This window comes from Tubulanus polymorphus, chromosome 3 (genome assembly GCF_964204645.1).
Source record: "Tubulanus polymorphus chromosome 3, tnTubPoly1.2, whole genome shotgun sequence".
NCBI lineage: Eukaryota > Metazoa > Nemertea > Palaeonemertea > Tubulaniformes > Tubulanidae > Tubulanus > Tubulanus polymorphus.
The window spans coordinates 11,218,786-11,231,722 of record NC_134027.1 but is presented as its reverse complement, the minus strand read 5'-3'; the positions used below and the strand labels follow the sequence as shown (position 1 = coordinate 11,231,722).

The 12,937-nt window shown below is 36.3% G+C and overlaps 1 protein-coding gene across 4 annotated transcripts; it reads left to right on the top strand.

Annotated features, from left to right (window-relative positions):
• The first annotated feature begins 44 nt into the window (after positions 1-44).
• On the top strand, positions 45-11,116 carry LOC141901286 (copine-8-like). 4 transcript variants are annotated; one of them, XM_074788435.1, is made up of 20 exons: positions 45-169; positions 919-1,029; positions 1,901-1,941; positions 2,308-2,351; positions 2,477-2,580; positions 2,961-3,000; positions 3,308-3,410; positions 3,858-3,886; positions 4,480-4,583; positions 5,158-5,262; positions 5,993-6,034; positions 6,226-6,301; positions 6,412-6,465; positions 6,667-6,728; positions 7,203-7,358; positions 7,561-7,636; positions 8,002-8,129; positions 8,600-8,702; positions 9,096-9,227; positions 9,612-11,116. In XM_074788435.1, exons 2-20 carry the CDS (start codon positions 959-961, stop codon positions 9,807-9,809), a joined length of 1,668 nt encoding a protein of 555 aa, XP_074644536.1. In that variant the 5' UTR covers positions 45-169; positions 919-958; the 3' UTR covers positions 9,810-11,116. The 4 variants fall into 4 exon arrangements, with proteins under 4 accessions (XP_074644536.1, XP_074644535.1, XP_074644533.1 ...); XM_074788434.1 differs by having other exon boundaries at positions 3,855-3,886; XM_074788432.1 differs by having other exon boundaries at positions 3,855-3,886; positions 5,155-5,262.
• Positions 11,117-12,937: the final 1,821 nt, after the last annotated feature.

Sequence of the window (12,937 nt, the reverse complement as noted above, 5' to 3'; positions counted from 1 at the left end):
CAACATCGGACCTTTCTATAATTGAACATTAGCCCATTTCTAATTTTAGAAATCCACTAATTGACCAACTATCTATTAGTCACTGTACGTCAGTAATGACCTCGTAACATGCATAATAAATAGAGGTTTCGTCAATTGCGCAAAACAATTGTGTCTGAACAATCTCAGGGTATGTTGCACTGAAGACAACCAATGACGTTTGTTGGGAATTTGTGTCTGGAATCATAACAATTTCAATTCAATTCAATCGATTATTCACCTCAGTGTCACTGTCAGTGAAGTATATATTTTTGAGGTGTTGATATAACATGTAGAGATGATAGAACATCTGCTAATCGAACAGATTTTCTAACACAACTGTTGCTAAGACTTGTTGCATGCACTTGGCAAACCGCTGCATATTTTCGGCCAAAAACAATTTTGTGCAATAAATGTTGCGTGATAATTGGCACAACAGCTTCCAAGAGTACTTGTTTGTAGGTTGGCACTGGAGCTGTTACATAGTCAGCCTTTGCTTTGCTCGAAATTGACCATTGAGAATGAGCATTGGGAATGAAGCTGAGAACTTAGTTCACATTTCAAGCCAATCAGTAACTGTGTCATTCCTCTAGGCCTAGGCCTATGATAAGATAAAAACCCACTATTTACAAATTAAAAGAAATTTAAAATCGAGAATTTATTAATTGAAACAATCTGAAATATGGCCTATGCCTGACTGAAAATTCAGCTACGAATATATTTGTAGCAGAACGGGTATATTCAGCGCAGGCAGTGAATGTGTTAACCTAAAATGAACCAACCCTCATTATCCAGCTGTAATATGTTAGGTCTACTAAATACCTCGTCTCAACTTTTGAACAATTGGCACATGTCCCACGCCCTCCGCTGTTGCCTAACAATTTTAGCCTTCCCTTTCAGAGCTTACTAGTCAAGTTAAAAAGAGTACTCATCATTGAATATGGCAGCGTTTGCTCCGGGACAAGCTGTTGCAAACCCATCGTCACTGGTAGAAGTATCTGTATCATGTCGGTAAGTATTATATCTACTACTGTTTTCTCATAATCCCGATCAATCGGAACCATTGAAGAAATATCTGGTAATTAGTCCTTCTTCAATATGTATGTGGAGCACAGTGTATATGTAATCCAGATTCAATCACTTGGCTGGATTAAGCAGGTTTAACTGAACCATAGGAACGCGTCACAATCGATGATGGAAGTATAGGTCCAGTTTCAATGACCAGTAGGCCTACCACCATATCCCTATATATTGTTACTTATTAGATTGTTAGATTTCGTTTGATTTTCTGTTTTGGTGTCCGTCCCTTACAAACCCACCACACCTGCCGGGAGCGAAACAGGGGATTTGATTTGGAAATCGGAAATCAAAGTACATAGGCCTATACAGCTGTGTGATCGGCGGTCGAGATAGCCTACAATATACACCAATGCTTAAATAAGATTTACCGAAAGACGAATAAATTCTGGTCGTTGTTGAGATTTTAGTTTTAAAAGATGACAAGTCCAAGGAACTCTCGACAAAACAATTTTGAAAATTGAAATTCCCACATGTCGTTTCGGTACGAAGACCTTTCCTAAGACTCCATGGGCATGCAAGAAAAGAATAACATGCATGATAGGCCTATAGATTTGATTAAATGCAAATTAACGGTCCAAAAATTGAAAATATATGACTTAGTGGGCTTTTATGTTTTCCACACATTTTTCACTAGTAGTATAGATTAGATGAATCATTAGGGATAGTGGAACTGGGCATTGAAACTGGGACTATACTATTATGTGAGCGCCAGAGCTACTGTCTCTCAACATTTTTCTGAGCTCTTTGTTACGATGAAGCCTTCCAGAAATATAAGTTTATGGTTTGTGTTTTTATTTCATAGAAATCTAGTGGATATGGATGTTTTTTCGAAGTCCGACCCAAGTAAGTACTGTTGACTTAACTGAAAGATGTTTGTTGATAAATTATTTAGGGACTGTTCAAATACCGGTCGTATGTTTGTATCATTGGCAGAGGGAGGTTAAAAAGATTGGAAATTTCTTCCTATATACACGTTCTTAGATATATTCTTCCTATGCTGAAATTGAAAATTGTTCTATGTTCTATTTGAACATATAACATGATAATGACATTTCTTTGTTTATCTACTTTTTACAATAGATTTTTATACTATTTCATAAATTCAGCATCATATAATTAGTAAAAAGGGAAAAGGCGAGGGCTAGCCTTTTAGGCTACATATCCTTTGAGGCTACATGATTGCTAAAAATTTGTATGGATCTCTTGCAGTTTGTGTCCTATTTACATATGAAATTCCAAGTGGATGGAAAGAGGTATGAGGCTATATTTTCCTTCATAATGAAGTCTGAATTTAAAAAGTAAAAGATAATTCAAATGTGCTGAGTAAGTACATTTATGCAATTATGTAAGATTTTCTAATCGGTTTTTTTTTTATCAGTTTGGAAGGACTGAGATCATTTGGGATAATCTAAATCCGGACTTTGTGAAAAAATTTGTACTGAACTACTTCTTCGAAGAGCAACAGCGATTAAAGTTTGAATTGTAAGTTTATATTAGTTGGCCACGGGTATTCTCTAAGAACGCAACTACCATAATAGACACCTAGCTGAACTTAAATTGGATCAAATTAAACATATGAACTAGATTAGGCTATATGTGCACGGTTTCAGTTTACCGTAGGTGATGTTTCAAGTAAGACAAAGGAAATCTACTAATAATTGATATTCTATTGAGATTTTTGTTTGTGTTAAAAACTTGCAAGGGGTTTGAGTTAAAATGTACAATTCAAGACACCTTATTCGAATAGGAGTTAACAACCGCTGGACATGATTTATGCTTATGGATCGTAATGATGATTACGGTGACAAGTAAACGATATTTGTAGATGACTCTAGATAACAGTTTTATAACTTCACTTTCAGATACGATGTCGATTCTAAAAGCCATGATCTTAGCAAACATGTATGTAATTTTCTATAGTGCTAGCTTTTGCATGTATTGGTATTGCTACATTAATGTATTTGATTTCAATTATAGGCCTAATAAAAGTGTTATAGTTTTAAGTATACTATAAGCATTGATAAACGTAATGATTGTGGAGGCAAACCTAGTGGAGCTCTGCTTGTCACAAGTGGAAGCCAAATTCCTCATTGCTACTGTGCTGTGATATGGATCAGTATCCTGGCCACGGTTGCTACAGTAATGAAGAGGTTTTGAACTCGCAGGTGATGGTTTCAAATTTCCAATCCGGCATTTTCGATGTTTGTAGGATTTTCTGGGCAGCATGGAATGTACTCTTGGCGAAATTGTGACCACGAATCGTCTTCAACAGCCGTTAAAAGGGCCGAAAGTTAATTCCGGGAGCATCGTCTGTGAGTGTTTAATAAAAAATCTTTTCGTTCATTAACTCACTATGACACCAATTATAGATTAACCAATAACCAGTTTCAAGTTCTCGCGCTTATGCTTGTTTTATCGATATCATTTAACTACTAATACATATTTACTGTAGTTAGTATCAATCACATTTGGTATTTCAAATCCTGCAACTGCATGCTGCAAGTTCAGCTAAAATTGGCGAATCCGTTGCTTAATTAACAGACAGAACAGTTTTTAACATTCTCTATGGATCGAAGAGATGGATGATGTATAGGCGCAAGAACTTGGAGCTGATGAACAAGTGTTGAGTAGATTAAGAAACTGACACAAATGCCAAAGTAATGATAACAATTGCCTTGCTCTGCCAGAAATTATATCAGAAATGTTCTTTTTGAATTGTTTACTTACCACGGATATTTTTTCTTTCTACTTTCAAGCAGTAAGGGCAGAGGAGCTTGGCACATGTAAGGTAAGTATTTAGATTTTATACAATATGTCCCCATTGTTGAACCCAAATCATACTTTGCCAAAAATCCCTCAACCGAGTCGATTCTTTTGCGTATTTTGGAAGAGTGGTCAGAGGACCATTGACAAAATGACTACTCGCACCCATGAGCACTGGATTGATAAGACCAGCGAAATACTGATAGCTTAAACTACTCCTGCACCTCCTTTGACAAAAACATACTCTGAATCAGGTCTTAACCCTTTTAAAAAGAGCATTTTGGAGCATTTCCTTCAAATCACGTGTTGACTTCATAGACCTCTCTCAACCTGAACTCACTTCATAGTCAAATTGAGTTTAAGTCTCTCTAGCCCCAGTGGCCAGTTGCACAGTCGTGACTTACCGTGGTAAGTCCAAAAGTGGTCTTAAATCTTAAGACTGGTCTTAAGTTGTTAGATTGGCTATAGAACTAAGTTGATCTTAGACTGGTCTTTAGTCTAAGCCATGACTATGCAACTGGCCCCTGATGTTTTCAAAGAATTTGTACAGCATTTTATGTCCAGATGATCCAAAAGGTATATGTCTAGGTACGTGAATACTTTGTTATGAATTTTTAGGAGCAAATAACGCTACAATTCTGTGGTAAAAAACTCGATAAGAAAGATTTCTTCGGAAAGTCAGATCCATTCTTACTCTTTCACAAATCCAATGAAGATAGCAGGTAATTAATTAAGTCTGTCTATAACCTTGACTACGTCATGCTTGAAAAAAGCAATTGGTTTTAGTGATTATCCATCTTCACTTACGCTAAAACAACGAGCACCCATTTTTTTGTTATGGTCAATATATATATATATATGCATTTGATTACTGAGACAATGAATCCTGCAGCTACAGAATTATCATCTTTAATATAGACCTGCATGTACTATGTCCCAATTTTACTGGGCAGGCCATTTGTTATGTTTCAGTCACATTTTAAGCCAAAATAAGGCTTTGAAACTCTCGACTTGGTCAGATTGTAATTGTGTATATCCTTCGGTCAACTGTCACTAGTAGTTCAGTTTTTACGCATATGGGTAGCTCCTAACATATCCAAATCACATTATGTCGGACCTGTCAGTCATTTAGGAGTCCATCAAAGAAACTTCATTTCTTGTTTTCTGTACCTCAAAACAAGGGTCCGAACTCTTGACGTAGACAAGGCTTAAAAGTGACGTGATTTTCTGTAATATTTGTAGTTTGTTAGCATGAACACGGTTTTGTCTTTGCTGTTGCATTAATCTCTATTGCAGTTTTACTGTCACCCATCGGACTGAACACATCAAGAAAACGTTGAATCCAACGTGGAAACCATTCACTATGCCTATAACAAAACTCTGTAACGGTGACTATGACAGGTAAGAAAGCTTGAAGAAAATAGAATCTCAGCGAACCACTAGTAACAGGGTGGCCACTTATCTGGAAATCAGGCATGGTTCCCACAGAACAGGGAAATTGGGTAAAACTTGGGAATTTTAAAATGATAATTTCCAGTTTGGAAATATTTGGGAATTTGAGAAATTTTCCTCAAATCAGGGAAATATTTTGGAAATTCATATACATTTCTCGTATTGCATTTGCCAAGGGGAATTTTTTTCAGCGATTTCCCTTGAAAATCACATTTATCAACCAGTCACCACTAAGGTGTTGACTGTTGTATGATGGTATCTGTTCGTTTTTAAGAAGGCCCCATTTTCCATCGGGGAAAATTGGAAAAAAAAAACCCCCCATGAAATACTTTGGAAAAATCTGGGAATTTTTATTTCATGAAACTGTAGGAACTATGATCAGGGAAAAGTCAGGGAATTTTCTTTTCTTTAAAAAGGGGAATAATCAGGGAATTTTGTTTAACAAAAAAATCAGGGAAATTTGTTGAGATTGCTAGATCGTGTGCAAAATGAAATAGTTTTCGTCTATGTCTTACGTATTTGACTGTGGTAATTGATCGGATACTAAGCAGATCAAGTCAGGGAAAATGACGTACATGTCAGGTTAAAGCAAGTCAAATAAACTTGACTTAATAAGTCAGCACGGTGTCCCCACTAGTATTGATTAAAACATAATTTCTCGCTGTATTGTTCATTTCAGGCTTATCAAGGTTGAATGTTTTGATTGGGACAGAGATGGAGGGTACGTTTCTTAATGAATTTCTACTGTCCTATATTGGCTAACCTCAAACTCTTTCCTCTATTGTCGTAGGCATCTGTTATGTTTCTGCCACAATTTTAGTCGAACCCAAGCATTTGAAAGTTGTTGAAGTTGAATGTTGAAGAAGCTCTCTTTCTGCTTTAACCATTTTATTCTATTCTTCGTATAAATAGCCATGATTTAATTGGAGAATTCTCAACAACCATAAGGGAGCTCACTAGAGGCCCAGGGCAGGCAAATGTATATGAAGTAAGTGCCTAACCTCCTATGTAAAAGAAGGTATTATTGTGAATGGATTAACCCAATATAAGTTATTTTAATACACAATATATAAATGTTTCCATATTCAAATTTTTTAGTGCATTCATCCAAAGAAGAAAGCTAAGAAAAAGAGTTACAAACATTCAGGATTGGTAAGTGACAAATGTTATAAAATTGGCCCAAATCTTATACCAAAACAAGCCTGTTTCATTTGAACCACTCTAATGTACAGAATATACTATCACTACAAAAAATTACCAGTTTTCTATTATTACAGAGTCTATTGAAGATTTTCTTCCTAATCGGTGTGAGTAAATAATGGATTTCACTTGATCGTTTTTCTGCGATTTCAGGTTGAGCTGCTTAGCTGTAAAGTGGAAACTGTGCCTTCATTTCTGGATTTCATTAAAGGAGGGTCAGTATATGTTGTATATTTCGATTTGAATTTACAGCACATGTTCTAAATCTAACTGGGCACAACTGTATCACAGCTTTGGGAAGGGACTTTGAACATATCAGATGGGTTTTTCGATCAGTCAATATTCATGCAATTGGCAGCGATCGCACTTTCATCAGTCGTCGCCCGTAGATCGAAAAAGATTTTTGAAAGCACATTGTTGCCAACTGTTCCTGATTTGCAGTATTTGTTACTATTTTATCGCGAGGAATACTGATTTGATCTGTTTGATGCATACAGAAATATGAAAGATGTTACCGAGGGTCTTACTGTTGATTACTGATTCATCTGAACATTTTCTTACATATTTCAATGAAATTGTACTGAAAAAAATTCAATTTGTTACCGATAGCACTTTTCAGAGGTTGGCAGGGATGAAATCGCTGTCATAATATAGTGTTTTAAATGATTATTGAATGCTATATTTTACAGTACCGAGATCAGTGCGACGATAGCTATAGATTTTACGGCGTCGAACGGCGACCCCCGACAGCCTTCTTCTTTACATTACTACATGGATCCGTACAGACCTAGTCAATACGCGATAGCTCTGAAAGCTGTCGGCGAGATTATCGAAGATTATGACACGTATGTTTAAATATTTAAGCTTCTGGGGCAGTTTTATAGACTCGTATTACCTTTAACCTGGGGTAAACTCAATTGAAAATAGAATTAGTCATCCCCCGTGTAAAAGTTAATACCACTTGATGAAAGCGGCCCCGATTTCTTGTAAATTATCATTTATATAAAGTACATGGTCGTAATATGATTTTCATTTTTTTTCGGCTAGTGATAAACTTTTTCCAGCTCTTGGATTTGGAGCTAGAATACCGCCGGATGGTGTCGTGTCTCATGAATTCTTTTTGGTATGTGTTTACTGTAATGCGGGTTTTGATCCATAGCCAAAGCTATTTCATTGTATATTTGATACTTTATCAATATTCTTTCCATTTTTGATTGTACAGGCTTCACCTGTGTTCAGGACATCTTTAGACACCTCAGATATATTTTCATTAATCGAAAAATGAATGTAAACAAAAAGGTCTGAAAATGTCATAAATTGATTCCGCACTAACTTTCAAAAAGGATCGCCAAAACTTCATGTAATCATGGTCGATCATTGCTGATGGGTTTGTTCCAGGAAGTGGATAGCTATCGGGCATACCAGGAAATATTTCCAGCGTAATTTTGCAAATGTACATTTTCTCAGTGCTTCAAAAATCTCTTACAGAATGGCCACCCAACAAATCCATACTGTCAAGGGGTTAGTGGTGTTATGGAAGCGTATCACAGATCACTGAATAGTGTACAGTTATATGGACCGACAAACTTTGCGCCGATCATCAACCATGTTGCTAGGTTTGTATACAATATTTCTAGATGAAATTCGATAAAAGATTAATGTTATAGACCTTTCAATAAGGTGTCTGGGGCCAGTTGCTCAAAAGTTGATTGAAGTTTTAAGTTGATAGTGGCAATAAAACTCCATTACACGGTCTTATCCAATGGTTAACTGAAACCAACATTGACCCTGCCATGTAGATCTGCTACAATATCACAGGATTGTCTACTATTGATTAGATCTCCTCCAGTGCCAATGGCTGAGAAGATCCAATCGCAAGTAGGCAGTTTTGAGTCCCCGTTTGGGATCAAGCAGGCAATCAACTTATATGAAAGTGTCAAAATTTCTTGATCAGTTAGAAGTCGGGGTCCAATCACTAGTTGGCAAAATGAATGGGGTATTTATCTTTTATGGGATGGTTTTAGAATTCAACAACCGATATACGTGTAAAGCATGAATTTTGAATGTTGGTTTCTTTTATCGATAGATTCGCAGCAGCTTGCAGAGATGGTTCCGGGTATTTCATTCTGCTGTTGTTAACTGATGGAGTGATCACTGATTTACCACAAACTAAAGAAGCTATTGTTTCAGTAAGTTCCTTGCCAATCCCGACCCAGTCTTACAAAATAGTTAACTCTAAACTTATTTAGTTTACCGCTATTTATCCGTTGCTTCTTCAGTGAAGACAACAATTACCGGTAGGCAATTTAGAAGCAAACTAAGCCATCATCGCCTTAGCTTTTTTTGTGACATTGGACCCAGCATGACTAGGTTTGGAAGTAATACCCTCAAGACAACCTTAACTGAGGTGCTAAATACCTACTGTAGTACAAAAAAGGCATAAATGAGTGACTATGGCGATAACTTGAAAATTTTCCCTAAGGCTTCCTAGGCCCCACGCCTAAAATGGAAATTGGCTCATGATTGTCGCTAAATTTATCGTCCAGCTGAAGTGTCTCTAATTCTGATTGGAAATCTTTCAGGCGTCACATCTCCCATTATCGATTATTATAGTAGGAGTTGGAGATGCGGATTTTACGGCGATGGATGTTTTGGACGGCGACGACGAACGTCTGTCTTCAAAGGGAAGATACGCTGAACGAGACATTGTACAGGTAAACAGAATCCTCAGGGCATAGTGTTAATACTATACAATTCTTAAGAGTGCAGTTCCACGGATATGAGTTTACTGTTTCATTTGGTCACATTATGGTGTGCCCCAAAACAATTTATTCTTGATTGGGCCTCATTTATTATGATGTTTCCTCATGACACGCTAAGCTTCTTGTCATACACACAAAATGTAAAATTTGGATGAGCCTAGATACAGCGAAAAAGGTTAAATTTGACCCTTGGGCCATCATCATCCTCATCATCTCCTTTAGGCACCTGCGGTGGGGACAGCACATACATTCTTTATTTTGCGTACACTATGAACACCAATTTAGTCACATACTTGACATTTCTAGAGGATGAAAGTCTAATACATCTATTTACAGTTTGTCCCGATGAGAGATTTCTTGCATGCGTCTAGACAAAACGTAGATGTGAGTAAAGCTCGTTTGGCTAAAGCCGTGTTGGAAGAGGTGCCGGATCAACTGTTGTCTTATATGAAGAAAAACCGAATTGAACCGAAACCACAACTGCAAAAGTTACCGCCGTTACCTTCGGTTTACGTACCTGAAAATGTGAAGTGATACCAGATTGCAGTAACGTTGAATCTGTACATTATTTTAGTAGCAGGGATGTTTGTCGTGTAGGATAAGAGAATGATGGTTCCGTTGTATTTCTTACATGACAACTTAAATACTTAAATAATTGATATGGTTACTGCTGTATTATTGCTCAATATTTCAAGAGTTCTCTTGTGCCTGGCCAATATTACAATTCAGGTACACCCAGTATACTGGTTTATGTGTAGCAATTTTCATATAACAGTCAGTGGCATACTATCAGCATAAAAGTTTCAAGATCATCTGAAGCCCTGAAGCTTGTGTATACTGTGCATTCGTTTTGTTAAGGTATTGATAATTGTATCGATAATACTATTGTATTTGTTGCTATATCATAACTGATTTATATGTATATACGTCTGAACATTTGTATAGATATATATTTATATCCTATTTTCCCTGTCTTTCCAATTTAACCAATGCAACTATGTAGTAATTGAACTACCATTACACTAAGTTGAGTGGTAATATATCCTATTAAAATTGACTGGGTCAGTCCAAGGAAAAGCATGCTTCCCTCTTTCACGTTATTAGGGTTTCCTGATGTCTGTCAGAAAACCCTATTGTATTCCTCGTTCCTATCTGTGATTTCATTATTTTCCTCATTTCACAAATGAGTGATTGCTTCCTATGCGATGGGTATATTTGCCACTTTACTGTTACAGGGGTCAGATTGATGTGAAAAATTGTGAAAATGGATCACTGCTTTAGAAATTACAAACAGATGCGAAAAACCTGTGAGAAATCATGAAAATTAGTGAAAGATTCCAAAAAAATGTGTGTGAAAATATTTTAGATGTTTTAATCCTGTGTTATGCCCTACTCTGTAGAATTTATGAACAGGTGGCTAATAGTTTGAAAAATCTTATTTTAATTTTTCCTGATTGTGATGACAGCAAGTGCATATAATGTTATTGTACCTTGATCTCAAAAATTGTATGAGAAAAATCCTAGTAGTTTGTTGTGATAAAAAATCTGAAAATGCCAATTGTAAGGATGTAAAAAAAAGTGAGAATTCTGGAGTTCATCAATCGGGCCTCTGCATTTATGAATAAGTGACTGAATATTTTGTTAATTGTACACTAAATAATCAATTTTTAACATTTGATGTTTTATTTTATATATAAGTTCGGCCAGTTAGTCGTACTAACTCCAAATATCCAAATTCTTCCTATGAAACTTTTTTATGTACATGTATCCCATCCGAATGCGGAATTTTATTGAATCTACCATATTGTATTGTAAACCTGAAAAATAGATTTTATATTTTATACGCAAATCTAATTGTTAGAACTTTATTTTAGGACATATTGAATATTCCACATTATTATATCACATTTATAATTTAGATGATTGACTGTTAATTTTGTAATTTGTCTTGATTTTTGAAAAACCGGAGGAAAAGTCGACCCTACTCGATCATACATTTCATATATATAAAAGAAGAATTGTATGATTTATGAAAGAAGAGTTGTTGAGGGGGCGTGTTAACCTCTGTACGTTGCATAGCAAAAACTGTGTGGGTTAGCCGATTTTACGTTAGAATCTGCTTAAATCGCATCATTTAGGACCGACAAAATTCATCCGGTTTACGGGAAATCCGGATTGAGTCATTTTCCGGTCTATTAATGAACAAATGGACTGCAAATATTGTCCGGATCAGACCAAAATCCGGATTAAGCCAATCCAAATTAAACGAATTTGACTGTGTTTGCTTTTGCTACTAATTAGAGAATAGCAGTGTTGCATCGGCTTCACAAGTCGCTAGTAGCAAAACATTATTTAGTGGTCCTTATCATAAATCACATTCCATTTGTTTTTTAAATTCAATTAAGATTGTCATTATTTCCAAACGGGCAGTTAAAAGAATTTAAAAACAAGAATTTATTTATTCAATCTAAAAAATATAGAATACACGACATTTCGATCTCACCCTAGAGATCATCGTCAGGTGTGTTTGTATTAGGCATGCAATCAAACGGTAGATTAACGAAAACAAAATGGCGACCTTTTCAACTGCAGAAAACTTATGGCAATTTGGCTTATTGGTTCAGGTGGTTTGAGCGCTGTGGTAGAGGACTCCGGTGCTTGCATGTTTGATTCCCTTTTTCACGGTCAGGGCAGATCCAGGATACAATTTCGACTACCTAACCATTCAAAAGGGGCATTTTTGAAAAAAGGTAGAGACAATTTTAGTAGGTGGTGTGGCGTCAATATCGGATCTTTCTATTATTCAACATTAGCTCATTTCTAATTACACAAATGCTGTAGGCCTAATTAACCGACTGTCAATAAGTCGCCGCACGTCAGTGAGCTTATATAACATGCATTGTAAGTAGAGGTTTTGTCAATTGCGCCAAAACAATTGTGCCTGAACAATCTCGGGGTACAGTGTGTCGCACTGAAGACAACCAATAACATTTGGGAATTGAGTGTGTAGGCAATTATAAATTGTCATTGGGATTAAAGAGTCTATCAACTTAATATGAAAATGCCTAGATCAGTTAAAAGTCTGGGTCCGGTTCCACAGTTGTGAGTTCGAGTTAGTTAAAATCAGTTCATTTTCAACGTTATAATTCTAGAGTCGAACTGTGGAACTGGATCTTGGTTCCAATCACTATTTGCCACAATATGGAGACTGGCAATATGAAAGGAGGATTTACGAAGCTGCCATCCTTTAGGGAGGGTCTATGATTCCTCTAATGTTGGTTGTTTGCATTGATTGATTCGCAGCTTGCAGGCGAGATGGTTCCGGATCTATTTCATTCTGCTGTCGTTAACCAATGGAATGATCACAGATTTTCCACAAACTAAAGAAGCCATTGTTTTGAGACTTTCTCAGAAGGACTCAAAAATATTTCGAAATAACAAAAAGAAACACCGGATCAATAGAAGTAGCAAAGCGATAAGACAATCTAGGCACACGGTATTATTAAAAATTTTAGACAAATTAAACATCATTTGGATATTCTAAACATTCATATATCACATTTCATTTAGTTTTTTGAATATGATTAAAATTTGTCATAATTTCCAAAACGATAAAGGCCGGACGGCCCGGCCCGCCCGCTCGTAGATATTTCTGCGAGTTT